At 44.8% G+C, this 27,907-nt stretch overlaps 2 protein-coding genes across 3 annotated transcripts in view; one reads left to right on the forward strand and one right to left on the reverse strand.

Annotated features, from left to right (window-relative positions):
• Positions 1-22,670, forward strand: part of GPKOW (G-patch domain and KOW motifs) — a 38,815-nt gene extending 16,145 nt beyond the window's left edge. Inside the window, exons 2-13 of one of the 2 annotated variants that reach the window (XM_060138865.1) lie at positions 1,740-1,929; positions 2,712-2,866; positions 2,966-3,090; positions 4,887-4,996; positions 5,793-6,006; positions 6,376-6,508; positions 7,163-7,316; positions 7,495-7,618; positions 7,710-7,779; positions 8,309-8,394; positions 8,488-8,645; positions 22,631-22,670. In XM_060138865.1, coding sequence (XP_059994848.1) covers positions 1,740-1,929; positions 2,712-2,866; positions 2,966-3,090; positions 4,887-4,996; positions 5,793-6,006; positions 6,376-6,508; positions 7,163-7,316; positions 7,495-7,618; positions 7,710-7,779; positions 8,309-8,394; positions 8,488-8,619 — 1,493 coding nt within the window. In that variant the 3' untranslated portion in view covers positions 8,620-8,645; positions 22,631-22,670. Of the gene's footprint in view, positions 1-1,739; positions 1,930-2,711; positions 2,867-2,965; positions 3,091-4,886; positions 4,997-5,792; positions 6,007-6,375; positions 6,509-7,162; positions 7,317-7,494; positions 7,619-7,709; positions 7,780-8,308; positions 8,395-8,487; positions 8,646-18,446; positions 19,132-22,630 lie in introns of those variants that run through there. The other variant, XM_060138864.1, reaches the window with a different exon arrangement.
• A 4,631-nt stretch (positions 22,671-27,301) lies between these two features.
• Positions 27,302-27,688, reverse strand: LOC132513621 (cytochrome c oxidase subunit NDUFA4-like). The gene has a single exon (XM_060138119.1). It carries the CDS (start codon positions 27,642-27,644, stop codon positions 27,396-27,398), a length of 249 nt encoding a protein of 82 aa, XP_059994102.1. The 5' UTR covers positions 27,645-27,688; the 3' UTR covers positions 27,302-27,395.
• Between the last annotated feature and the right edge of the window lie 219 nt (positions 27,689-27,907).

Here is a 27,907-nt window from a genome sequence, read left to right on the forward strand (position 1 = left end):
AAAATACTTTTACACATCTTGGATGATTTCCTTGGGATGAATTTTTAGCAGATTTGTAGTATTCTTTCTTGTGACTATTTGTTTAAGTATCACTCTTCTACTTCACAAACTCTTAAGGTCCTACTCAGAGGCGTCTGTCTCATTAATCTTCTGAGGGCTTAGGACCTGGCTCTCACAACATATTTAAAGTTGGTAGGAACTATTTTTTTTTAAATCTGTTTTGAGTGTCATTGTTCCCCACTAGACTTGGAGCCTCTAGAGAGGAGGCCAGACTATTTTATTAATACAGTTGACCCTTGAACAATGTAGGCATTAGGGGCACTGACCCAGCGCAGTCTAAAATCCCTATATAATTTTTTTTTTTTTGGCTGTGTTGGGTCTTCGTTGCTGTGCACAGGCTTTCTCTAGTTGCAGCCAGTGGGGGCTACTCTTCATTGCAGTGCGTGTGCTTTTCATTACGGTGGCTTCTCTTGTTGCAGGGCACTGGCTCTAGGCACGCAGGCTTCAATAGCTGTGGCACGTGGGCTCTGTAGTTGTGGCTCGCGGGCTCTAGAGTGCAGGCTCAATAGTTGCGGCGCTTGCGGCATGTGGGGTCTTCACGGACCAGGGCTCGAACCCGTGTCCCCTGCATTGGCAGGTAGATTCTTTTTTTTTGAATTTTATTTTTTTATACATCAGGTTCTTATTATCCATTTTATACATATTAGTGTATATATGTCATTCCCAATCTCCCAATTCATCACACCACACAACCCCCCAGGTGGATTCTTAACCACTAGGCCACCAAGGAAGTCCCTAAAATCCCCGTGTAATTTTACAGTCTGCTCTCCATGTTCTGCATCCTCGTATTCAACCAATCTTGCATCATGTAGTACTGTAGTAGGTTATTTAGTGAAAAATATCCACGTATAAGTGGACCCTCGCAGTTCAAACCTGTGTTATCTAAAGGTCAACTGTATTTGAATCTAGAGTTTGTCCACTATTAAATCTGTCATCTTGTAGGTACCACTTACATGTCTATTATTTATTATTGTACACAACTGGCACTCACAGATTTTTTTCTTTCTTTTTTTTTAATAAATCTATTTAATTTTATTTATTTATTTTTGGCTGCGTTGGGTCTTTGTTGCTGCACGCGGGCTTTTCTCTGGTTGTTGCGAGCGGGGGGCGGGGGTGGCTACTCTTCCTTGTGGTAAGTGGGCTTCTCATTGTGGTGGCTTCTCTTGTTGGGAGCATGGGCTCTAGGTGGGTGGGCTCAGTAGTTGTGTCTCGCGGGCTGTAGAGCGCAAGCTCAGTAGCTGTGGCGCACAGGCTTAGTTGCTCCGCGGCATGTGGTAATTCTCCTGAACCAGGACTCGAACCCGTGTCTCTCGCGTTGGCAGGCGGATTCTTAACCACTGCACCACCAGGGAAGCCATATTTTTTTTTTAATGATTTATTTTACCTACATTTCCCACACCAGTAGGGCACAGTAACGTGCACACTGTAGGCGACCAATAAACGCCTACACGAAGGAGTGACGAGTTAGCAAGAAGGAAGCCACCTTCCACCACGCCTACCTTCCCCAAGAACTACATTTCCCTGTACGCCACGCGCTCTTGTGAAGTAAAAAGAGCGGCAATTACTTCCTACTGCCCCTATCCGCCTTTGCCTGGCGGTGCCACAGTGTTTCCTGGGAAAGGTAGTTGTAGCGCTGGTGGTCAAGCCCCAGCAAAACGAGCGCAAACTAAACTTCCCAGCAAGCAGCGCGCCGACCTGGGACGAGGGGAAGATGGCGGACGCCAAAGATGGTGTTTTGTGGCCTGCGGGAGCCTCCAGTGCCCCAATTTCATTCACCTTCAGTCGCACGTCCGCCCGGAGATGGCTGGCGGGAGACGCGGCTCCGGAGAAGGATTTCTTGAAGACCGAGAAACGGAGGGAGCTGCAGAGGTGAAGCGCTGGGTGTTTCATCCCTTGGCAAGCGGTGCGGTGGGTGCCTGCGGGAGGGTGGAATCTTGAGTTGATTTTCTTGGTGACAGTGGCCTGGGAAGTCTGAAGCACAGCCGGAGAAGATCCGTGGAGGTCAGAAGGCGGGAGTTAGTGGGGGAGGTGGGGAAATTGGACCTGTTGGCCGAGGGGATTGAGAGGAGAGAATGTATTCCTGAGAGGGTGTGTCTTTAGGACTTGGGGACCCTGAGGAGCGTGCGTTCTGAAAGAAGGAAAGGAGGGGAGAATGACAGGACTCCTAGTGTCCCAGGTGAAGCGTTGGGGCTTCTCCCATACGGGGAGCAGGATGGAGTGGCAGATTCAGGTTGGGGGAGGCTATCGTCACCTTAATTCGGAAAGGAAAGTCTGAGGGAGGGACTTCCAGAAGAGAATCAACCATCTAGGAGGCTGGTGTGGAGCCCGGAGCTGGGGAGAGTCTGGGCTGAAGATGGTGATTTTTAGGTCATAGTGGAAGCCACAGAAGTGGGTCTTGAGATGAACAGAGGGTCCAGAATTGAGGACTGAGTCCTCGAAGGCACTGACATTTAAGAGTTGGGGGTGGGGGAGAGAATCAAAAGAAAGCACCACCAGAGGTATAACAGGAGAGCCAGACAGGAGAAGGAAGGGTGTAGTCAATGGGGCTGGGGGTGTGTTTGGCTCTTGTGTTTCTTCTGAATGAAGGGTTGTGGCTCAGAACTCACTGATTGTGCTACTCTCCCAACTTCACCCCTCTGTGTCCACATCAGTGTGCAGCCCTCAGAAGCCCCCAAGGAACTTGTCATCCCTTTGATCCAGCATGGCCACCTCAGGCAGCCACCGACCCAGGCCCCTGGGCCATCCACACATACTGAGGTCTTGGTGGATGGGATGCTGTCCCAGGCTGTGAAGGAGCTCATTGAGGGTGAGTGCTCCCTCCTTAGCCTTGCCCTAGTGAAGGAAGAAGGGGAGGAAAATGGAAGGATAGGGTGGAACCTCATTGCTCCCTCCCATTCTTCTTTAGAATCCACGAAGTCTCTGGAGGAGAGAGAGAATGCGGGTGTCGACCCCACGCTCGCTATCCCCATGATCCAGAAAGGATGCACCCCCATCGGGGAAGGGGCAGACAGCGAACCCCGGGCTGAGACAGTGAGCTGGCCCCTGGCCTCCCTCCTTCTCCAGTCTCTCACTGCCCTGTCTGCTAGGACTTGTGTCCCTGCACATAGCAGGCAAAGTCTGTGTGTGTACTAAAGGCCTGCTGCCTCGCCCTGCCTCCTTCCATCCTTTTTGGAAGCATTAACAAATGAATCCAGATATTGGGGTGTGAAAAGATACTTGGATTCTGGGATTATCTGAAGGAGCTGAGCAAAGGGAACAGGAAATATAAAGATCCTGAGGGTAGACTCTTCCTGGAGTACTTGAGGAACATCAAGGAGACCAACGTAGCTGGAGTGGAATGAGTGACAGGGAAGAGTAGTAGGTTAGGTCAGAAGTGGGCCATGGTGAGGACTTTGGCTTTTACTCTGAGTGAGGTGAGAGCCATGGGAGGGCTCTGAGCAGAGAAGGAACAAGACTTATGATTTGACAGGCTCTCTCTGGCTGCTACAAGCAGAACAGACTAGTAAGCAGAGGTGGAGGCAAGGAGAGCAGCAGTCCAGGCTAGAGGTGATGGAGACTCAGATCAGAGTGGTAGGAGCGAGGCCAGGAAGACAGGTAGGGTTTAGTGAGAGGGAAGAGGAGGGTGAGTGCTCCTAATGGCAGCAACCACCCAGACAGTGGCATGGTGGCAGAAAATGGGTGTGGTGTGTGTCCATCAGTGACAATCTGTGGTGTGTCTAGAGCGAATATAAAGAATTGAGGGAGTGATGATGGGAGGTGATAACAGGAGAGGTGAGGGGTGTGTCCACAGAAGTAACCAAGTCTGTCTTTCATACCCATGGACCCTACTTTTCACCTCTTCGTTCACAATTTTTTGGCAATGCTTGTTTGGGTCCTAGTTCTCCTATAGCCCCAAACCAGAGAGACTCTTTCGACTGAATGGTTCTCATCAGCCTTCAGACATCCTCTGGTATCTTTCATCTTAAAAAAACCTTCACTTCACTCTCCTTCCTGTTCCAGCTTTGGCCTCCTTTCTCTAATTTTCCCTCTTCTCAGAGCCTTCTGCATCTCAGTTGATCACAGTTCCTTCCATCCTTCCTCTCCAAAATACAACCAGAATCTGACCACTTCTCACCATCACCACTACCACTTCTCTGGTCTGAGCCACCAGCATTTCTCATCTGGACTATTTCAGTAACTTCCTCACTGGTCCCCTTGTGGCTGCCACCCTATCGTGGCTCCTGCCCAGCTCTCCTGATTAATCCCTTACCACCCCTCTTTGCCTCCACATCTGTTTCAGTCAGATTGACTTTTATAATGCTCTCCACACATAGCAGATCTTGTCCTGCCTCAGGGCCTTTGCTCTTACTGTTCTCTCTGGAGGACTCTTATCTTCAGGGTTCCCTCTGTCTCTCCTTCTGGTCTCTGCTCAAATATGAACTCAGTGACACTCCTTTCTTCAGCCCTCTGCATCCCCTTAGCCTGCTTTATTTTTCTTCATATGACTTACCACTACCTGGCATATCATGTTTTATGAATTTTATTTATTCTGTCTCTACAACTAGAATGTAAGCCACACAAAGAGCAGGAGTTTTTGTCTACTTTGTTCACTGTTTTATCCCCAGCACCTAGAACGGTAGCTGGCACAGAATAGGTGCTTTATAAAGATTTGTCCAAGGACTAAACATGGAGGAATAAAGTGAGGGATGGCAAGAGGAAATAAAAATTCACCCTTGAGCTGACTGGAAAAGAAGTCTCGAAGGTCACCCAGTGGGTGATAGCAAGTACACTTCAGAGGGCCCACTGTAAGCCAAGCCTGACCGTCCTTCCTCTGCCTAAACCCATAGGTGCCGGAGGAGGCTGATTATGAGGCAGTCCCTGTAGAGGCCTATGGGCTGGCCATGCTGCGGGGCATGGGCTGGAAACCTGGCGAGGGCATCGGCCGTACCTTCAATCAGTGAGTTTCTAGGGTCGGGGCAGGGGACAGCAGACGGGCCAGGGAACAGACCCCCATGGTTACCGCCCACCCAGAACCATCCAGGCAGGGAGAGGGCACATTACCACCCTATGTATTTCAGTAGCCCCTTCCACTACTCTTTAAGCCTCCTATTTGCCCTTTGAAACTCCATTAAGAGATCCTATTCTGTAAAGATTGCCTCTCTGGGCATCAGCTTCCTTATCTGAAAAATGGGGATAATAACAGTACTGACTTCCCAGGGCTGTTGTGAGAGTTAAGTGAAATGATACACATAAAGCACTTACAGTAGGCCCTGGCCCCAGATAAGCATAGGCTAAACACTTGCTATTATCATGATCATACAGATTACAATCCGTTCTCCACAGTTCCAAACTCTAAAGAATTCTGAAAACCAAACTTTTTTTTCATAAACTATTTGGCAGCCAAATGGGAACTGAATTGACATTGAGCTTTTTACAATCTGTTTCTCTTGCTTGGTATGAATAGTCATGGTTTCCCCTGTAGAAAAATTAGTATATTTGGTTGTTGGGATCTGCCTCATATCCCACTGTAAATACTGTGTCATAGATGTTATACACCGTAGGTTATTAGGTTAAACCAAATAAAATTGCCATTTCTGCAGGTCAGAAATAGTCCCTAATATGAGATTGGGAAGGATACTCTCAAACATATTGATAGGTTGGGATTTGGATGGTGGTTGGGGGTAGGGGTGGGGAACGGAGCACTGAAGACCCATGCATCCCCCCAACAAGCCCATATTCTGTGTTTCCTGCAGAGTGGTGAAGCCCCGTGTCAACTCACTGAGGCCCAAGGGGTTAGGGCTGGGCGCCAACATGACTGAGTTCCAGGCCCTGGCCCCCACCGGCCCCCACCACCTGCTGAGGCCAGATGAGGAGCAAGAGAAGGATAAGGAAGACCAGCCTCAAGGACTGGTGCCTGGAGGAGCTGTGGTGGTTCTTTCTGGCCCTCACCGAGGCCTCTATGGGAAGGTAAGGAACCACGATGTGCCTGGAGCCCAAGACAGGCAGCACGGAAAATTGACATGAGGGTCAGAGGGAGGCAGAAGTGGGTTTGGGGTATAAAGGCTGGAAGTCCTTGTCTTTCAGGACTGCCTGGCCTGCCACCTCATTCAATAACTCAGGACTACTTGCTGGGCCTTTCTGAGCCTCAGTTTTCAGCTAAAAGGGAGAGAATGCCATATGCCACAAGTCCCTGAGGATTACATACTTAAAGTGTATCCAAGCCCCACAGTCTGCTGGGAGAGGCACAGGGGTCAGGCCTATTAGAAGTAAGGGTGGACAGCGTGGTCCTAGGAACGTGGGTCAGGTCCACTCACTTCTTCTCCCCCAACACTTTAGGTGGAAGGCCTCGACCCTGACAATGCTCGGGCCATGGTCCGTCTGGCTGTGGGGAGCCGCGTGGTGACTGTTAGTGAGTACTGCCTGCGGCCTGTCTCCCAGCAGGAGTTTGACAAGAACTCCTTGGATCTGAGTGAGTGAGCCTCTTAACCTAGCTGGGGGAGTTGGAGAAGTATTCCTGGGGCGAGGGTTAAATCTGCAGAGGGGCAGGACAGTGGTCTGCCTGGCAAGAGTGACTTCTGGTCAGAGTTAAGAGGTGAGAATGAACATAGTGGTTTATTCAGTTTGATTGAAGAGAGGTTGATCTAGTACCCTTGGGTCTTTAGCCTCTTTCTGAGGAAGAAGGAACAAGTGTGGAAACCAGTTCCTACCCTTGGGATGTCTTTGTCTCTTTGGGGTGGTGAACCTCTCTTTTGCTAGGGACTGACAGCAGCTAGGACTAGGGCATGATGGGGAGGAAGGCATTCTAGGCACGTCAGTAGGATGGATCCGTTTGGCACATAGGAGATGGGAGCCGACAGCCCTCCAGGAGTCCCTAGCCCGCCCTAGGCAGATGACTCAGGTAAGCACTGACAGGACGGGCTAAGGTGGTTGAGCAAGGCTTCCTGAAGGAGGCTGAGACAGTTGAAAGGAAGGGGAGAGCATTCTAATAGCCCAGACAAAGGCTTGATGGTGAGACGGGCACTTTGGCAGTTGGGAGGTGGCCTGAGGCTGAGGTGTGGCCTGGAAGGGAAGAGAGGGAGACATTGAGGTTGTTTCCTGGTTCTCCCCACACCCCCTTGAACAGGCCAGGTGAGCAAAACTTCCCCAAGGCAACAGAATGGAACAGCCTCGTCATGGAAGGCCCTTCAGGATCAGGACCTCCACGTCCGGCAGGAGGACTCAGCGAGGAAGCGGAAACACCATCCAGACGGGTGGGACCCTGAGCATCTCAGATGGAGGTAGGGGTCAGGGCTGTGGGGAGGCTCCAGCGGTCAGAGAAGGCTTCTAGGGCAAGGCACGTGCCTAGAAGGAACTAGGAATGGCATTATGAGTGGGTTTTAAGACATCGGCAAAGGTGGGATGACCAGAATGTGCCTCTGATAAAGAACTAAGCCTGGTGTTGGCCCCGCTCCACAGACAGGATGAGCCTGCAGCCAAGAGTGAGAAAGCAGCTCCCAGGAGTCAGCACTGGCTGCACAGGGACCTGCGTGTGCGGTTTGTGGACAAGCTGCACAAGGGTGGCCAGTATTACAACACCAAGGTGGGAGCCCTGCACCTGGGTCTGCTTCCTCCCCAGGGACTGGGCCCACTTAGCTCTCTAACATTCTCATATCCCCTGGCCCTTTCCCCAGATGACAGTCGAAGATGTCCTGAGCCCAGATACCTGTGTGTGTCGGACAGATGAAGGCCAGGTCCTGGAAGGTGAGTCTGAGGGATGGCCATTGGGTCATTATCATCCTGGAGGCTGATTGAGAGGGCTGTCTTGGGCCAAGAGCCTGGCTAAAGGCGGGAGGTTGGACAGAGTTAGGTTTTTTGCAAGGCCCAGCATCCTCTAACAGATCATTAGACGCTTCCATGATGGTGAATATCTGAGCCTCACTTTCCTCTTCTGCAAAATTAGCATGGAGATAACCTATTTCTCCCTCTTATAACTGGTCCCTTGTAGGGATGTGTGTAAGCTCCCCGTGCAGGGCAGGGCATACAACGTGCCCACAATAAATGGTATCTGTTATCACCCCCACCCATCATCATCATACATAAATGCTCCCTTTATTACAACTATTGCCAGGAACCGCTCCTTAGGTTTCCTCCTCTGTGAAATGTATGTGGGGGCCTCGCATCTGTCAACAGGCACAGAGTGGCACCAGAGAATACAGGAAAGGCCCTTCTGACAGGACCCTGACTAGGCTGACCCTTGCTGCGGGCCTCACTCCCCTCTCCTTGTCCACAGGCCTGAGGGAAGACATGCTGGAGACCCTGGTCCCTAAGGTCCAGGGCAACCGGGTGATGGTGGTGCTGGGGCCATGGGCTGGAAGGGTGAGTCCAAGACCTGGGAATGGGCATGGGAGCACTCAGGGAATGTCCCTGAATCTGGGTTGGCCTTGCTGACTCCACCCGCCCCTACTCTAGGTGGGCCGTCTGCTGGACCGGGACAGAGAGCAGAGCCGGGCTCTTGTGCAGCTGCAGAGAGAGAATCAGGTGGTGGAGCTTCACTATGATGCCATCTGCCAGTACATGGGCCCCAGCGACTCGGAGGACTGACCTGTGGACACACTCCCATCCCCCAGGTTGTTATCCCGTACAGTGTGAAAAGCCTGCCTTCACGAAGGTGGGGGGGGGTCATGGTTCCGCCCTCCACTTGCAGTGCAGCCCTGGGACAGGATGGACCAGAGGGAGGCTAGAAACAAACCCAGTATTTACCAGAACTTAGTATATAATAAAAACCAGTTCTGGGCTTTCCTGGTGGCGCAGTGGTTGAGAGTCCGCCTGCCGATGCAGGGGACACGGCTTCGTGCCCCGGTCCGGGAAGATCCCACATGCCGCGGAGCGGCTGCGCCCGTGAGCCATGGCCACTGAGCCTGCGCGTCCGGAGCCTGTGCTCCCCAACAGGAGAGGCCACACAGTGAGAGGCCCGCGAACCACAAAAAAAAAACCAACAAGAGATCATAAATGGTGTGCTGAGCTGTGAGTGGAGATGGGAGCTGCGCTGATTGAGGTGGGAACCAGTCCTTTTTTCAGCCCCACCACCCAGCTTGGGCTGCTCACCAAGTGGAAGGATCCATCCGCTCCCGAGCTCACTGTCGGAGTCCAGAAGCTCTGAACACTGTCCCCGAGCAGAGACTAGGGATTCTGGAACACCACATCTCTGGACAACTTTCTGAGCGAGAATCTAGCAGGCTCTGCTTTTACTTTTGGTCCAGAGCAGATGCCCAGAGGATATCTTGAGCCTGTGACAGGAGTCAAGTGGAAGGGAGGCTTCTCCCCACCAATGGGACGTGTTAGCACTACTTTCCAGAGGAGTCAGTTAATCTCGGGGCCCCCGTTTTAGTCCCAAAACTTTGAAGGTGAAAAAATTTTGTCTATCTCGGGTAGAATTTCTCTGCTTGCTCCAGGTAACTGGGTTCTCAAAAAGGTTATCCTTTTTCCATTAAAGGGTTCCAGAGAATCCTTTTTCCTGTTTAATGGCCTAAGATACAAAATCAACAAGGGAAGAAAAAAAAATCAGGGGAAGTCAGAACTTTAGGCACAAGTGTTTCTAAATCATCCCCAGTCACTAAGTCATTGATGTAATTAATGGTATTTGAGTTAGATCTAGGCTTCTGGTATAAACTCCTGATGCTTCAGAACACGGCACAGCTGTGGAGAATTTAAACCCTTCCCCCTCAAGCAGGATAATAAAGGTGAGCTTCTGTCCTTGCCAAGCAGAGGCAGACTACCCTTTTGAGCCAAAATGAGCAGGTATAGAAAGACAGTGAGTTGGCCAGATCAGTGTGCCTAGTAAGGCAAGGGATGATTAGAAAACCTTCCAGTATAGTAACCCCAATATGAGGGACACTTACACAGACCGATTTACTTTTTTTTTAATTGTCCCTGCTTAATTCCAGAACTCTGTTTTCAAGATTAGCCAAACAGGGTTGTTAAGACAGATACCAGAGAACAAACCCCCACCCCCAGTTGCTTGTTCTCGAGTCATCATCGTGATTGCACATGCTGCCCTGGAATTCCAGGCTGAGTTGTATTTTTAATCTTGGGAAGGGTTAGGGGACTTCCCTGGTGGTCCAGTGGATAGGACTCCACACTCCCAGTGTAGGGGGCCCGCGTTGGATCCATGGTCGGGGAACTAGATCCCACATGAGTGCTGCAACTAAGAAGCCCGCATGCTACAACTAAAAGATCCCACGTGGGGCTTCCCTGGTGGTGCAGTGGTTAAGAATCCGCTTGCCAATGCAGGGGACATGGGTTCGAGCCCTGCTCCAAGAAGATCCCACATGCCGCGGAGCAACTAAGCCCATGCGCCACAACTACTGAGCCCACGCTCTAGAGCCCACGAGCCACAACTACTGAAGCCCACGTGCCACAACTACTGAAGCCTGCACGCCTAGAGTCCGTGCTCTGCAACAAGAGAAGCCACCCAATGAGAAGCCCACACACCGCAACGAAGAGTAGCCCCTGCTCGCTGCAACTGGAGAAAAGCCCGCGCGCAGCAACTAAGACCTAACGTGGCCAAAAATAAAAATAAATAAATAACTTTATTTAAAAAGATCCCACGTGCTGCAACTAAAGACCTGGCGTGAGCCAAAAATAAATATTTTTTAAAAATCTTGGGAAGGGTTGGGAGTTCTAGAGGTTCCCAATTTGGCACACCCAGAAATCACTTTCCTATGCTGTTATGTGCTTCACCCAGTCAAGAAGGCCGCCTCCTTTCTCCAAATCATAATAAATCCATCTTGGTAATGCTCTTGAGAAGGACAGAAAGCTCCTCGGGGAATGGCCCTGGTCCCATGTGTCTGCCCTGCAACGTGGCATAACCTGGCAGTTTCAGACAAATCCCTCCATCTCCTCTGTGCGCCATGACACTTAAAACAGATCTTTCACCAGATCTGATTTCCTAGAGTTAATGTTTCTCCCGAGCCTGCCTTTGGAAATGGGGCCTGAAGTTCTTGAATACAGCCCTGTGTCCAGAAGGCCTAGCCCTCGGCAGAGCGCCTGGTCCCCCCGGGGCAGATCATCGGTGCTTTACATGCTTGCCCTGAGAGGATCCCTCCTGATCCCTCAGTTTGAGGACAGGGCTGCTTACATTCCTGGAAGCGTAGACAGTATCAGGAAGCTTTCCCAATCTGCCCCTTGTTCACTGTGTACAAATACCCTTTGAGTCTGTGCAGTTTTCTCGGCTGCTGTGCTTGCTGCCAGTGTTGCCCCTTAGGCAGTGGTTACTGCAATGACAGCTTCTGTGAGCCCATGAACTCTCCACAGACCACTCACAAGCTGGGGACCGTGACCCGTACAATTTGTCCAGACTGGCTTCTTCCACATCACAGGGTCTGAGCAAGATGTGGGTGAAAAAGCATCTGCCTCTTCTGCCAAGTCTCCAGAAGTTTCCCTGGCAGGGTGCAACCTCTGTTAAAAAACTGTCCAGACACTGAACCAGGAATGTGTGGCAGCAGACTCAAGAAGCAGCTTCTCTGCCTTTTGAGAGAGAAGTGAAGTATTTGGGTGATTGGGACTACTGCGTGGGGCTGAGCTTGGTGGAGAAATATACAGGTAGGCCCTTCGTTTCTGACGTTGCTTCCTCAGCCGGGGGATGCTCCCCTCCACTCCCACACTGGGGCCTCTTAATCTCCATGTTTGTAGCATCAAGCAGAGAGAGAAAGTATCCAACAACTTGGAAAGCTACATCCTCACCAGGTTACCCCTATTTCTCCAATTCATTCATCAGGCATCTGTGGGGAACCCCTACTGTATGCCAGATACTATTCTGCATGCTAGGGATACAGTAAAGGGTAAATCATTCATTCAACAAGTATTGAGTCTCCATTCTACGCCAGACATGATTCTAGCTACTGAAGATTTGAAAAACACCATGAACAAAACAAAGATCCTTGCCCTTGTGGAGCTGACATTCCAGTGGGGCTGAGAGGCAATAAGCATAAGAAGTAAATGATCCAGTATGTTAGAAGATGCTAACAGCCATGGGGCTGGGTGGGGGGGAGCGGGGAGAAAGTACAGCAGGGTAAAGGGGATCCAGAGTGGGCAATATTCATAGGATGGCCAGGGAAGGCTTTACTACAAAGGTGACATTTGAGAAAATATATGAAGAAGTGAGGGAGAGTCATGCAGCTATCTGGAGAGTGGTCTGAGTCAGGAAACAAAGTGCAAAGGCCCTGTGGTGGCACCATTGCTGGTGTGTTTGAGGAATAGTGAGGCCAGTGTGGCTGCAGGGGAGTAAATGAGGGAGAGGGGATGTAGGAGGTCAGGTCCGAGAGGTACTATGGTGCTTTGAGGGCCACATGCAATGTTCTGACTGAGGTGACAATCATAAACCTCCACGCAGCCACTGCCAGAGACTGCCTGTTGATGCCACCCCCACTGCCACAGCCACATTAAATACAGCTGCCCGCCAAGTGCTTTGGTCAGTCTGGCTGATTTCCACTGTCAGGAACTGACTCTCCCACTGGCTGCCCAGTGGGGCTGCTGGAACTTCCTGGAAGGCTTACTTCTCTGTCAGTGCCAGTGGGGTACTTTGAGGCATTGCCTCAAACTTGGGAAGCAACTTCCTTCCCAGGCCTCGGAGGAATCCTCAGCACTTCCGCACCCCACCCCACCCCACCCCACCCCCATCTTTAACCGCTTCTCTGGAAGAGTTATTGTCTGAAAACAGACACCACCAGCTAAAGAGGAGAAGCACTAAATGTATCCTGTTTCCCCACAGCATCTCAAAAGAGGACTAAATGCCATAACATTGCTCACTAATCTTTTGGTAGTACTGATTTTCCTTATAACCTCATCCCATCCTTGTCTTCAAAAGTGCTTTAAGTCCTTGGGGAATTGCAAATTAAAAACAACAATGAAAAAAATAAAACAACAATGAGCTACCACTACACACCTATGAGAATGGCAAACATCCAACACACTGACAATACCAAATACTGGTGAGGATGTGGAACAACAGGAACTTTCATTCATTACTGGTAGGAATGCAAAATGGTACAGCCACTCTGGAAGACCGTCTGGCCATTTCTTAAAAAACTAAACATACTCTTACCATATGATCCAGCAATCACACTCCTTGATATTTACCCAAAGGAGCTGAAAACATATCCACACAAAAACGTGCACATGGATATTTATAGCAGCTTTATTCATAAGTGCCAAAACTTGGAAGCAACCACAATTGTCCTTCAGTAGGTGAATGGATAAAGGAACTGTGGTACATCCAGACAATAGAATATTATTCAGTGCCAAAAAGAAATGAGCTATATAGCCATGAAAGGAAACTTAAATGCATATTACTAAGTGAAAGAAATCAATCTGAAAACGCTACATACTGAATGTTTCCAACAATATGACATTCTGGAAAGGTCAATACCATGGTGACAGTAAAAAGTGGTTGCCAGGAGTTAGAGAGTAAGGGAGGGATGAATAGGCAGAGCACAGAGGATTTTACTGCAATGAAACTACTTTGTAGGCTACTCTAATGGTCGATATGTGCCATACATTTGTGAAAACCCACAGAATGTGCAACACAAAGCGTGAACCCTAATGTAAACTAGGGACTTTTGGTGACAATGATGTACTATTGTCAATAAATGTAGGTTCATTGATTGTAATAAATGTACCACTGTGGTGCAAGATGTCAATAGTGGGGGAAGATGTGCATGGAGGTAGGGGCAGGGGTGTATTTTCTACTCAGTTTTGCTATGAATCTAAAACTGCTCTAAAAAATAAAGCTGATTCTTTTAAAAAAGCGCTTTAAGAATCTTTATGAAAATTAGAGATACACCACCCCTTTTGTCTTTGCCATATCCTATTAATAAACTGTTTTCAAAAAGCAGTTCTTATTTTTTATTTTTTTTATTATTATTATTATTTTGCAGTACGTGGGCCTCTCACTGTTGTGGCCTCTCCCGTTGCGGAGCACAGGCTCCGGACGCGCAGGCTCAGCGGCCATGGCTCACGTGGCCCAGCCGCTCCGCGGCATGTGGGATCTTCCCGGACTGGGACACGAACCCGTGTCCCCTGCACCAGCAGGCGGACTCTCAATCACTGCACCACCAGGGAAGCCCAAAAAGCAGTTCTTATATATTCTAGATACAGATACTTTATCAGATACATGCTTTGCAAGTATTTTCTCCCAGTCTCTGGTTTGTCTTTTCATTCTCTTAATGTCTTTTGAAAAGCAGAAATGTTCAATTTTGATGAAGTCAAATTTATCAATTTGTTCTTTCTGGATTGTCCTTTTGATGTCATATCTAAGAAATCTTCACCTAATCCAAGATCACAAAGGTTTTCTAGAAGTTTTATAGTTCTAGATTATATGTTTAGGTCTTTAATCCATGTTGAATTAATTTTTGTGTGTGGTGGGAGGTATGGATCCAGGCTCATTCTTTGGAGTATGGATATCCAACTGTTCCAGCACCATTTGTTGAAAAGACTACCCTTCCTCCACTGCATTGCTTTCCGCTTTTTCAAAAATCAGTTATCCACCACAAAGGAAAGAAAAAGATCAGTTGTCCACATATTTTTGGATTGATTTCTGGACTCTGTTTTGTTCTATTGGTATATTTATCTATCTGTATGCCAGTATCATGCTGTATTGATAACTGTAGCTTTATAATGATTCTTTTTTTAAATTTAATTTATTTTCAGCTGCGTTGGGTCTTCGTTGCTGTGCGCGGGCTTTCTCTAGTTGCAGAGAGCAGGGGCTACTCTTCACTGCCGTGCACGGGCTTCTCATTGTGGTGGCTTCCCTTGTTGCGAAGCACAGGCTCTAGGCCTGCGGGCTCAGTAGTTGCGGCTCGTGTGCTCTAGAGCGCAGGCTCAGTAGTTGTGGTGCACGGACTTAATTGCTCTGTGGCATGTGGGATCTTCCTGGACCAGGGCTTGAACCTGTGTCTCCTGCATTGGCAGGTGGATTCTTAACCACTGCACCGCCAGGGGAGTCCTATAATGATTCTTGAAATCAGGTACGATTAGCCCTGCAACTTTGTTATTCTTTTGCAGAGTTCCTTCGGCTATTCTAGGTCTTTTACATTTCTATATGAATTTTAGAATCTTTTTGTCAATTTCTACTACAAAAGAGCCTACTGGGATTGGATCAAATCTATAGATCAATTTGGGAAGAATTAACATGTTAATAATATTTAGCCTTCCAACCCATGAACAAGGTCCATTTATACATGTCTTTAATTTGTCTCAGCAGTTTTTGTAGTCTTCGGTGTATAAGTATTGTACTGAAGAAAAAAAGGATAAATGTCTTGTCAGATTTATCCCTAAGTATTTAATATTTCTTGATATTATTGTACATATTATTTTTTGAATTTTATTTTTTTATACAGCAGGTCCTTATTAGTTATCAATTTTATACACATCACTGTATACATATCAATTCAAATCGCCCAATTCAGCACACCACCATCCCCCCCCCCGGCGGCTTTCCCCCCTTGGTGTCCATACGTTTGTTCTCTACATCTGTGTCTCAACTTCTGCCCTGCAAACCAGTTCATCCATACCATTTTTCTAGGTTCCACATACATCCGTTAATACACGATATTTGTTTTGCTCTTTCTGACTTACTTCACTCTGTATGACAGTCTCTAGATCCATCCACGTTTCAACAAATGACTCAATTTCGTTCCTTTTTATGGCTGAGTAATATTCCATTGTATATATGTACCACTTCTTTATCCATTTGTCTGTTGATGGGCATTTAGGTTGCTTCCATGACCTGGCTATTGTAAATAGTGCTGCAATGAACATTGGGGTGCATGTGTCTTTTTGAATTATGGTTTTCTCTGGGTATATGCCCAGGAGTGGGATTGCTGCATCATATGGTAATTCTATTTTTAAGGAACCTCTATACTGTTCTCCATAGTGGCTGTATCAATTTACATTCCCACCAACAGTGCAAGAGGGTACCCTTTTCTCCACACCCCCTCCAGCATTTGTTGTTTGTAGATTTTCTGATGATGCCCATTCTAACTGGTGTGAGGTGATACCTCATTGTAGTTCTGATTTGCATTTCTCTAATAATTAGTGATGTTGAGCAGCTTTTCATGTGCTTCTTGGCCATGTGTATGTCTTCTTTGGAGAAATGTCTATTTAGGTCTTCTGCCCATTTTTGGACTGGGTTGTTTGTTTCTTTAATATTGAGCTGCGTGAGCTGTTTATATATTTTGGAGATTAATCCTTTGTCCATTGATTCGTTTGCAAATATTTTCTCCCATTCTGAGGGTTGTCTTTTCGTCTTGTTTATGATTTCCTTTGCTGTGCAAAAGCTTTTAAGTTTCATTAGGTCCCATTTGTTTATTTTTGTTTTTATTTCCATTACTCTAGGAGGTGGATCAAAAAAGATCTTGCTGTGATTTATGTCAAAGAGTGTTCTTCCTATGTTTTCCTCTAAGAATTTCATAGTGTCCCATCTTACACTTAGGTCTAGAATCCATTTTGAGTTGATTTTTGTGTACGGTGTTAGGGAGTGTTCTACTTTCATGCTTTTACACGTAGCGGTCCAGTTTTCCCCGCACCACTTATTGAAGAGACTGTCTTTCTCCATTGTATATCCTTGCCTACTTTGTCATAGATTAGTTGGCCATAGGTGCATGGGTTTATCTCTGGGCTTTCTATCTTGTTCCATTGATCTATGCTTCTGTTTTTGTGCCAGTACCATGTTGTCTTGATTACTGTAGCTTTGTAGTATAGTCTGAAGTCAGGGAGTCTGATTCCTCCAGCTCCTTTTTTTCGCTCAAGACTGCTTTGGCTCTTCAGAGTCTTTTGTGTCTCCAGACAAATTTTAAGATTTTTTGTTCTAGTTCCGTAAAAAATGCCATTGGTAGTTTGATAGGGATTGTATAGAATCTGTAGATTGCTTTGGGTAATATAGTCATTTTCACAATATTGATTCTTCTAATCCAAGAACATGGTGTATCTCTCCATCTGTTGGTATCATCTTTAATTTCTTGCATCAGTGTCTTATACTTTTCTGCATACAGGTCTTTTGTCTCCCTAGGTAGGTTTATTCCTAGATATTTTATTCTTTTTGTTGCAATGGTAAATGGGAGTGTTTCCTTAATTTCTCTTTCAGATTTTGCATCATTAGTGTATAGGAATGCAAGAGATTTCTGTGCATTAATTTTGTATCCTGCAACTTTACCAAATTCATTGATTAACTCTAGTAGTTTTCTGGTGGCATTTTTAGGATTCTCTATGTATAGCATCATGTCATCTGCAAACAGTGACAGTTTTGCTTCTTCTTTTCCAATTTGTATGCCTTTTATTTCCTTTTCTTCTCTGACTGCCGTGGCTAGGACTTCCAAAACTATGTTGAAAAATAGTGGTGAGAGTGGACATCCTTGTCTTGTTCCTGATCGTAGAGGAAATGCTTTCAGTTTTTCACCATTGAGAATGATGTTTGCTGTGGGTTTTTCGTATACGGCCTTTATTATGTTTAGTTAGGTTCCCTCTATGCCCACTTTCTGGAGAGTTTTTCTCATAAATGGGTGTTGAATTTTGTCAAAAGCTTTTTCTGCATCTATGGAGATGATCATATGGTTTTATTCTTCAATTTGTTAATATGGTGTATCACATTGATTGATTTGTGTATATTGAAGAATCCTTGCATCCCTGGGATAAATCCCACTTGATCATGGTGTATGATCCTTTTAATGTGTTGTTGGATTCTGTTTGCTAGTATTTTGTTAAGGACTTTTGCATCTATATTCATCAGTGATATTGTTCTGTAATTTTCTTTTCTTGTAGTATCTTTGCCTGGTTTTGGTATCAGGGTGATGGTGGCCTCATAGAATGAGTTTGGGAGTGTTCCTTCCTCTGCACTTTTTTGGAAGAGTTTGAGAAGGATAGGTGTTAGCTCTTCTCTAAATGTTTGATAGAATTCACCTGTGAAGCCATCTGGTCCTGGACTTTTGTTCATTGGAAGATTTTTAATCACAGTTTCAATTTCATTACTTGTGATTAGGCTGCTCGTATTTTATATTTCTTCCTGGTTTAGTCTTGGAAGGTTATACCTTTCTAAGAATTTGTCCATTTCTTCCATGTAGTCGATTTTATTGGCATAGAGTTGCTTGTAGTAGTCTCTTAGGATGCTTTGTATTTCTGCAGTGTCTGTTGTAACTTCCCCTTTTTCATTTCTAATTTTATTGATTTGAGTCCTCTCCCTCTTTTTCTTGATGAGTCTGGCTAATGGCTTATCAATTTAGTTTATCTTCTCAAAGAACCAGCTTTTAGTTTTACTGATCTTTGCTACTGTTTTCTTTGGTTCTATTTCATTTATTTCTGCTCTGATCTTTATGATTTCTGCTAACTTTGGTTTTTTTTTTGTTTTGTTTTGTTTTGTTTTGTTTTTGTTTTTGCAGTACGCAGGCCTCTCACTGTTGTGGCCTCTCCTGTTGTGGAGCAGAGGCTTCAGACGCGCAGGCTTAGCGACCATGGCTTACGAGCCCAGCCACTCCGCGGCATGTGGGATCTTCCCGGACCGGGGCACGAACCCGTGTCCCCTCCATCGGCAGGCGGACTCTCAACCACTACGCCACCAGGAAGCCCCTAACTTTGGGTTTTGTTTGTTCTTCTTTCTCCAGTTCCTTTAGTTGTAAGGTTAGATTGTTTATTTGAGATTTTTCTTGTTTCTTGAGGTAGGCTTGTATAGCTATAAACTTCCCTCTTAGAACTGCTTTTGCTGCATCCCGTAGGTTTTGGATTGTCGTGTTTTCATTGTCATTTGTCTCTAGGTATTTTTCGATTTCCTCTTTGATTTCTTCAGTGATCTCTTGGTTATTTAGTAACGTATTGTTTAGCCTCCATGTGTTTCTGTTTTTTACGTTTTTTTCCCTGTAATTCATTTCTAATCTCATAGGGTTGTGGTCAGAAAAGATGCTTGATATGATTTCAATTTTCTTAAATTTACTGAGGCTTGATTTGTGACCCAAGATGTGATCTATCCTGGAGGATGTTCCGTGTGCACTTGAGAAGAAAATGTAATCTGCTGTTTTTGGATGGAATGTACTATAAATATCAATTAAATCTATTTGGTCTATTGTGTCATTTAAAGCTTCTGTTTCCTTATTTATTTTCATTTTGGATGATCTGTCTATTGGTGTAAATGAGGTGTTAAAATCCCCCACTATTATTTTTATTTTTATTTTTTTGCGGTACGCGGGCCTCTCACTGTTGTGGCCTCTCCCATTGCGGAGCACAGGCTCCGGACGTGCAGGCTCAGCGGCCATGGCTCACGGGCCCAGCCGCTCCACGGCATGTGGGATCTTCCCGGACCAGGGCATGAACCCATGTCCCCTGCAACCATCTTAACCATTTTAAAGTGTACAGTTAAGTGGCATTAAATATATTCACACTGTTGTATAACCATCATCACCATCCATCTCCAGACCTTTTCATCTTGCAAAATTGAAATTCTGTACCCATTAAACAATTACTCCCCATTCTTTCCTCTCCCCAACCCCTGGCAACTATCTGTGTCTTCTTGAGTGAGCTCTGTTAATTTGTGTCTTTCAAGGAATTTGTACATTTCAATGAAGTTGTGGAATTTATTGGCATAAAGTTGTTTATAATATTCCTTTAACCGTTTTAGTATCTGTAGAATCTGTAGTGATGTCACCTCTCATTTCTGATATTGGTAAGTTGTGTCTTCTCCCTTTTTTTTTTCTTGTAAGTCTTCACGTTTATCAGTTTTGTTGATCTCAGTCAACTGCTTTTGATTTCACTGATTTTCTCCATTGTTTTTCTGTTTTCTATTTTTATTGATTTCCACTTTGATCTTTATTATTTCCTTTCTTCTGCTTACCTTAGGTTTACTTTGCTCTTCTTTTTCTAGTTTCTTATGGTGGAAGCTGAGATAATAGATTTTAGACCTTTCTTATTTAGTTCTTTCTTCTTTTCTAATATAGGCAGGCATTTAATGCAATAAATTCACCCCCGAATACTGCTTTAGTGGCACTGACAAATACTAATATGTTGAGTTTTCATTTTCATTCAGTTCAAAATGTTTTCTAATTTCCATTCTGACTTCTTTGATCCATGAATTATTTTGAAGTGTGTTACTTAGTTTCAAATATTTGGAGATATTCCAGAGATCTTCCTGTTATTAATTTCTAATTCAGTTCCATGTGGCTAGAGAAAACAATTTGTATAACCTGAATCCTTTTGCATTTACTGAGGTTAATTTTATGGCCCAGAAAATGGTCTATCTTGGTAATACAGGGAAACTGCTTCATGCTGGTGCCTTGACCTTGCATAGATCCTCATAGTTCCTGTAGGTAATGCTTAACCACAGCTGATCTATCTAGGTCTTGGCAGAAGCCTTGTGATCCTCCCAGAACATGAGAGCATGGGAAGCTTGTGAAGAACTGCTACAAGGCCATTCCCTACTCACTTTTTTATTTTCATGGGAAGCTGTCATGAGAGATTCTTATCACCTACCAAATTCTGAGGAGATATGAGGATTTCTGTCTGACCCTTAGGGTACAGCTGCAGGGTATAAAAATGCTTACCTGCAGCATGAAATCAGCTCCTCAGCAACAGGGTGTTCCACCACTTGTGTTGCAGTCATCTGGACCCTTTTGTTTCAGTATCATCCTGTGGTACAAAGGATATGGGGAACTGCTGTTGAGCCCCTCTAGTGAATTTTCATTTCAGTTATTTCATATTTATTTTCTTTATATTATTTTCATATTCTATTATTTTTATTTACTTTTATCATATTCAACTATTTTAACTCCTGAATTTGCTTTTTTTTACTTTCTATCTTTTTGTTGATATTCTCTATTTGGTGAGACATTGTAATTATACTTCCCTTTAGTTCTTTAGATATGGTTTCCTTTAGTTCTTTGAGCATATTTATGCTAGTGATTTAAAATCTTTGTGTAAGCTGCATGTAAATCAGTGAAGTCATAACACTCCCTCACACGATATACAAAAATGAACTCAAAATGGCTTAAAGGCTTAAATATAAGACATGACACCATAAGACTCCTAGAAGAACACAGGCAAAAGATTCTCTGACATAAATCATAGCAATGTTTTCTTAGGTCAGTCTCCCAAGGCAATAGAAACAAAAGCAAAAATAAACAAATGAGGCCTAATCAAACTTACACACTTTTACACAGCAAAGGAAACCATGAACAAAACAAAAACACAACCTAGGGACTGGGAGAAAATATTTGCAAATGATGCTGAAACTGTGCAACTCAGATTGGGACTTGAACACACATGCCAGGACTCAAACCCAGCCAAAACCCCGACTGGGACTTGAACCCACGTTTTTTTAACTGAGATCACACACCTGGTCTCAGAACATAATGAAGCTCAGGTTCTTGATGTCTCATCACAGAAAGAATTCAGTGAGAGACAAAGTAGGTAAGAAGTGGATTTATTTAGAGAGAAACACACTCCACAGAATGTGGGTCATCTGGGAAGGCGAGAGCAGCACCAGGGTATGGGGTTGTCAGTTTTTATAAGGGTGGGTAATTTCATAGGCTAATGAGTGGGAAGAGTATTCCAGCTATTTTGGGGAAGGGGTGGGGATTTCCAGAAATAGGGCCACCGCCCACTTTTTGACTTTTATGTTCGGCCTTGGAACTGTCATTTCACCTGTGGGTGTGTCATTTAGCTTGCTGGTGTGTTACAATGAGCAGAAAATGAGGTTCAAGGTGTAGTGGAAGCCATCTTGGACCTATTTGGTTCTAATCAGTTTATGTTGTGTCCTTGGGCTATATCATTCTTTTAAAGGTTGTGCCCTGCCCCCTTCCCTCCTGTTTCATTCTCCTCTCAGAGATTTTACTCCCATATTCTTACGGGAAGCAGAGGGGCAATGGTCCATCTTCTGTAACTGCTTCGAGGCTGAGTAGGGGTGTCGACCCTACCTGTCAGGGAGTAAAAACATCTCTGGATGCCTGATCTAGGGGCCCCAGGGGCAAGACAGCTACTTGTTTAAGTCAGTATGGGCTGGAATCCTCACATAGTTATCATCTTGGTGTGGAACTGTTGTAACTGCTTCCATAGCCTTTCTATGAATCTCCTTGATGATGAAGCACGTTTTGGAACAGCATCAGAGTACAAAAATAACTATCTATAAATGACAAAAGAATTAAAAGGCATGGTTAAACATCTGATTACAGTGTAATCGGTAAAGAAACTTGGTTACAATAACCAGAATTACGAATGATTGCATTTCACTTAACATACGAAATAACCCTAGTTAAATATTTCTCTTTGAGATACTTCAGGGGCCCTCTACAGAATCCCCAAATTAGCTGGAAATCAAAAGAACTTTAATGAAAATTTGATATTTGGGAAGTTTGTCAAAAAGTTTTAAAACACTTGGTAAAATAAGATCATAGGTCACTGTGAGACAATACTTATTCTGTAATCAAAGTGACAATAAAAGATTTCAAAGACAGATACAACACAGATCATTTAAAAGGTAAAGAAACTTAATATCTGTTATCAAAGGCAGTTCAACATTTTAAGAAAACCTGTCCTCTTGGGACTTCGCTGGTGGTGCAGTGGTATCTGCCTGCCAATGCAGGGGACACGGGTTCGATCCCTGGTCCAGGAAGATCCCACATGCCGTGGAGCAACTAAGTCCGTGCGCCCCAACTACTGAGCCTGTACTCTAGAGCCCACAAGCCACAACTACTGAGCCCGTGTGCCACAACTACTGAAGCCTGAGTCCCTAGAGCCCGTGCTCCACAACAAAGAGAAGCCACCACAATGAGAAGCCCGTGCACCGCATCCAAGAGCAGCCCTTGCTTGCCACAACTAGAGAAAGCTCACACACAGCAATGAAGACCCAACACAGCCAAAAATAAATAAATAAATAAGCAAATTTATTTAAAAAGAAAAAGAAAACCTGTCCTCTTAAAAGAGAGAAAAGCCACATTCAAGTCTTGCACCAGCTTACTTTTAAAATTCATTTACTCAATTAAATTTATTCTAAACTTAGTCAATCCTGACTGTGCACAAAACACTTTTCTCACAGTCCACTTTCCACAAACTTTTCATTACTTTCTGTAACCATCACTTTATTTTTTTGCAACCAGAAACAACCATCTGGGTTCAAGTAGCAATCTGAGTTGCATGGTTTCAATGCAACCAACAAAGGCTTAATTTCCAAAATATACAAACAGCTCATACAACTCAATAACAACAACAAAAAAAAACAACTGATCAAAAAATGAGCAGAAGACCTAAATAGACATTTCTCCAAAGAAGACATACAGATGGCCAATAGGCATATGAAATGATGCTCAATGTTGCTAATTATTAGAGAAATGCAAATCAAAACTACAATGAGGTATCACCTCACACCAGTCAAAATGGCCATCATTAAAAAGTCTACAAATAATATATACTGGAGAGGGTGTGGAGAAAAGGGAACCCTCCAACACTGTTGGTGGGAATGTAAATTGGTGCAGCCAGTATGGAAAACAGTATGGAGGTTCCTTTAAAAATTAAAAATAGAGTTACCATATGATTCAGCAATACCACTCCTGGGCATATATCTGGAGAAAACTCTAATTCAAAAAGATACAGGACTTCCCTGGTGGTGCAGTGGTTAAGAATCTGCCTGCTAATGCAGGGGACATGGGTTTGATCCCCGGTCCAGGAAGATCCCACATGCCATGGAGCAACTAAGCCCATGCACCACAACTACTCAACCTGTACTCTAGAGCCTGTGAGCCACAACTACTGAGCCCATATGCCACAACTACTGAAGCCCATGTGCCCTAGAGCCCGCATGCCGCAACTACTGAGCCCACACGCCACAACTACTGAAGCCCACACACCTAGAGCCCGTGCTCCGCAACAAGAGAAGCCACTTCAATGAGAAGCCCGTGCACCACAACTCAGAATAGCCCTCGCTCGCTGCAGCTAGAGAAAGCCCACGTGCAGCAATGAAGACCCAATGCAGCCAAAAAAGAAAAAAAAGATACATGCACCCCAATGTTCATGCAGCACTATTTACAATAGCCAAGACATGGAAACAAGTTAAATGTCCATTGACAGATGAATGGATAAAGAAAATGTGGTATATATATACAATGGAATAGTACTCAGCCATAAAAAGGAGTGAAATAATGCCATTTATAGCAACATGGATGGACCTAGAGCTTATCATACTAAGTGAAGGAAGTCAGACAGAGAAAGGCAAATACCATGTGATATCACTTATATGTGAAATCTAAAATATGATATAAATGAACTTATTTACAAAACAGTAACAGACTCACAGATACAGAAAACAAATTTATGGTTAACACAGAGGAAAGGGGATGGGGGAGGGATAAATTAGGAGTTTGGGATTAGCAGATATATATATATATATTCAGGAATTCCCTGGTGGTCCAGTGGTTGGGACTCTGTGCTTCCACTGCAGGGGGTATGTGTTTGACACCTGGTCAGGGAGCTAAGATCCTGCATGCCACGAGGCATGGCCAGAAAAAAAAAAAGAGAGAGAGAATATGTATATTCTTAATCACTTATACTGTACACCAGAAACTAACACAACATTGTAAATCAACTATACTTCAAAAAAACCCTAAAATCTTTGTCTAGTACATCCAATGTTTGGGCTTCCTTAGGGATAGTTTCTATTTAGTGCTTTTTTTTGCCCTGTGTATGGTTCATACTTTCTATTTTCATTGCAATTTTAAAATCTGGATATTTTAAATAATGCAGCAGCTCTGGAATTCAGATTCTCTCCACCCCAGGCTTTATTGTTGCTGCTGTCTGTTTAGTGACTTTTCTGAACTAGTTTTATAGTCTGTATTCTTTGATATGTGTGGTCACCAAAGTCTCTGCTTCATTAACTTAGTGGTCAGCTAATGGTTAGAGAGAGATTTCTTCAAATCCTTTGAACCAATAAGTCTTCAACCTTTGCCTAGGGTTTCTCTGTGTGTGTTGGAGCATGCTTGAACACTCCAGCAAGGTAGTTTGCAACTCTGCCTTAGCAGAGTTCTCCACAGAGCTTCAAGATCACCCAGAGGTGGAAATAATGCCATCTGCAGCAACATGGATGGACCTAGAGATTATCATACTAAGCGAAGTAAGTCAGACAGAGAAAGACAAATATACAATATTGCTTATATGTGGAATCTAATTTAAAATTATACAAATGAATTTATTTACAAAACAGAAACAGACTCACAGATCTTGAAATCAAACTTATGGTGACCAAAGGGAAAACGTGGGGGGAAATGATAAATTAGGAGATTGGGATTAACATACACACACTACTATATATAAAATACATAACAAATAAGGACCTACTGTGGGGCTTCCCTGGTGGCGCAGTGGTTGAGAATCTGCCTGCCAATGCAGGGGACACGGGTTTGAGCCCTGGTCCGGGAAGATCCCACATGACACGGAGCAACTAAGCCGGTGCACAACAACTACTGAGCCTGTGCTCTAGAGCCCGCACGCCACAACTACTGAGCCCACGAGCCACAAATACTGAAGCCCACGCACCTAGAGCCTGTGCTCTGCAACAAGAGAAGCCATCTCAATGAGAAGCCTGTGCACTGCAACAAAGAGTAGCCCCTGCTCCCCGCAACTAGAGAAAGCCCACGCGCAGCAATGAAGACCCAACGCAGCCAAAAATAAATTTTAAAAAAGACCTACTGTATAGCACAGGGAACTCTACTCAGTACTCTGTAATGGCCTATATGGGAAAAGAATCTTAAAAAGAGTGGATATATGTATATGTATAACTGATTCACTCTGCTGTACACCTGAAACTAACACAACACTGTAAATCAACTATACTCCGATTAAAAAAAAAAAATCACCCAGAGTTGAAAGCTTAGGGCCTTCTCAGTTCTTTCCTTGGCATGCTTGTAGCCCTGCACTTGCACATGCATATGGCCTTCCAGACTCCCAGAAGTATGTCAGAGCTTTTCAAGGTCCCTCTGGATATCTTATTCCCAGTTTTTCATGATTTTTGGTCAACTTGTTTTCTCCAGCTGTTATCACCACCTCGGGCAACTGTGATGTTAAACAGTTTTCACCAGTTATTTTTTAAAAGGCTATTTGACCTGAGAGAGCTCTGAATCAGGTCAAATAAAGACAAGCCCTATAAGTGAAGGTTTCCAGGGAACTGCTATACAGGTCAAGAATGACAATTTTCTGGGCCTCACACCCATTAGAATGGTTACTATAAAAAAAAAAGAAAGAAAAGAAGTGTTGGTTGGGATGTGGAGAAAATTAGAACCTTTGCACACTACTGGTAGGAATATAAAATGGTGCAGCTGCTACGGAAAACAGTTCCCCCCAAAATTAAAAAAACGATTACCATATGATCCAGCAATTCCACTTCTGGACAAATATCCAAATTAATTGAAAGCACAGTATCAAAGAGACTTTGCACACCCATGTTCATAGCAGCATTATTCCCAATAGCCAAAAGGTGGAAGCAATCCAAGTGTCCATCGATAAATGAATTGATAAGCAAAACGTGGTATATTCATACAATAGAATATTATTCAGCCTTTAAAGGGAAGGAAATTCTGACACATGCTTCAACACGGATGAACCTTGAGGATGTTATGCTAAGTGAAATAAGCCAGTCATAAGAAAACAAATACTGTATGATTCCACTTATATGATATATCTAAAGGAGTCAAATTGGGACTTCGCTGGTGGTCCAGTGGTTAAGAATTGGTCTTGCAATGCAGGGGACACCGGTTCAATCCCTGGTCAGGGAACTAAGATCCCACATGCCACGGGGCAACTAAGCCTGTGCACCACAACTAGAGAGCCCGCGTGCTGCAACTACAGAGCCCACATGCTCTGAAGCCCATGTGCCATAACTAGAGAGAAGCCCGTGCGCTGCAACGAAAGATCCCGCGTGCCTCAACTAAGACCCAATATAGCCAATAAAGGAGTCAAATTCATAGAAACGTAAAGTAGAAAGGTGGTTGCCAGGGGCTGGGGGAGGGGGAAATAGGGAGATGTTTAATGGGTCTAGAGTTTCAGGGTTTTTTTTTCAAGTTTCAGACTATTTATTAAGCAGTGTAAACCCCAACACAATACACCAACATGATTTCGTGCGTTTATTTATTTATTTTTTACTTTTTGGCCGTACCACGCAGCACGTGGGATCTTAGTTCCCCAACCAGGGATCGAACCGGCGCCCCCTGCAGTGGAAGTGCCAAGTCTTAACCTCTGGACCACGAGGGAAGTCCCTGATTTCGTGCATTTAGAGGGGAAATGTTTCCTGGTTAAGTGGAAAATTGTGCAGATGGCTTCTGGAAGACCTTCATTCTAAGCAGCTTTATAATGAAACATTTCATTTAGAAGTCTGGACCTTCTTTCTTCAATTTGCTGTAATCTACATTCACTGAGTAGAACTTGTACTGATTATTGGGACCCAGTTTTTTCCAGGGTTCTGGGTTACTCTTTCTGTCCCAACTGACATCTGGATTGAACAATGCCTGGCGCAAGACATACAGTGTTGCTCCAGTACCTCCCGCTTCAATAAATATGAAGAGGGGGATCAAGCTAAGATGCTTCTTGGCCTGACCGATGATTAGGCGGAGCATGGTTGTGACAGAAGCCTCGAGTCCAGACGGAGAGAACAATAAACTTGCAAGACCCAGGACTAAACAGTCTCTGCGCCGAGCAGAGTTTCAGTTTTGCAAGATGAAAAAGTTCTGGAGATCTGTTTCACAACAATGTGAATATTCTTAACATTCCTGAACTGTACATTCAAAAATGGTTAAGGTGGTAAATTTTATGTTATGTATACTTTGTTACAATTAAAAGTACATGGACACCTACTATGTGCCTGGCATTCTGGTTCATC

The sequence above is a fragment of the Lagenorhynchus albirostris genome, chromosome X (assembly GCF_949774975.1).
Source record: "Lagenorhynchus albirostris chromosome X, mLagAlb1.1, whole genome shotgun sequence".
Taxonomy (NCBI): domain Eukaryota; kingdom Metazoa; phylum Chordata; class Mammalia; order Artiodactyla; family Delphinidae; genus Lagenorhynchus; species Lagenorhynchus albirostris.

Excerpts from the sequence above, each read along its gene's own strand:
- LOC132513621 (XM_060138119.1), bottom strand. The coding sequence starts at position 27,644 with ATGCTCCGCCTAATCATCGGTCAGGCCAAGAAGCATCTTAGCTTGATC.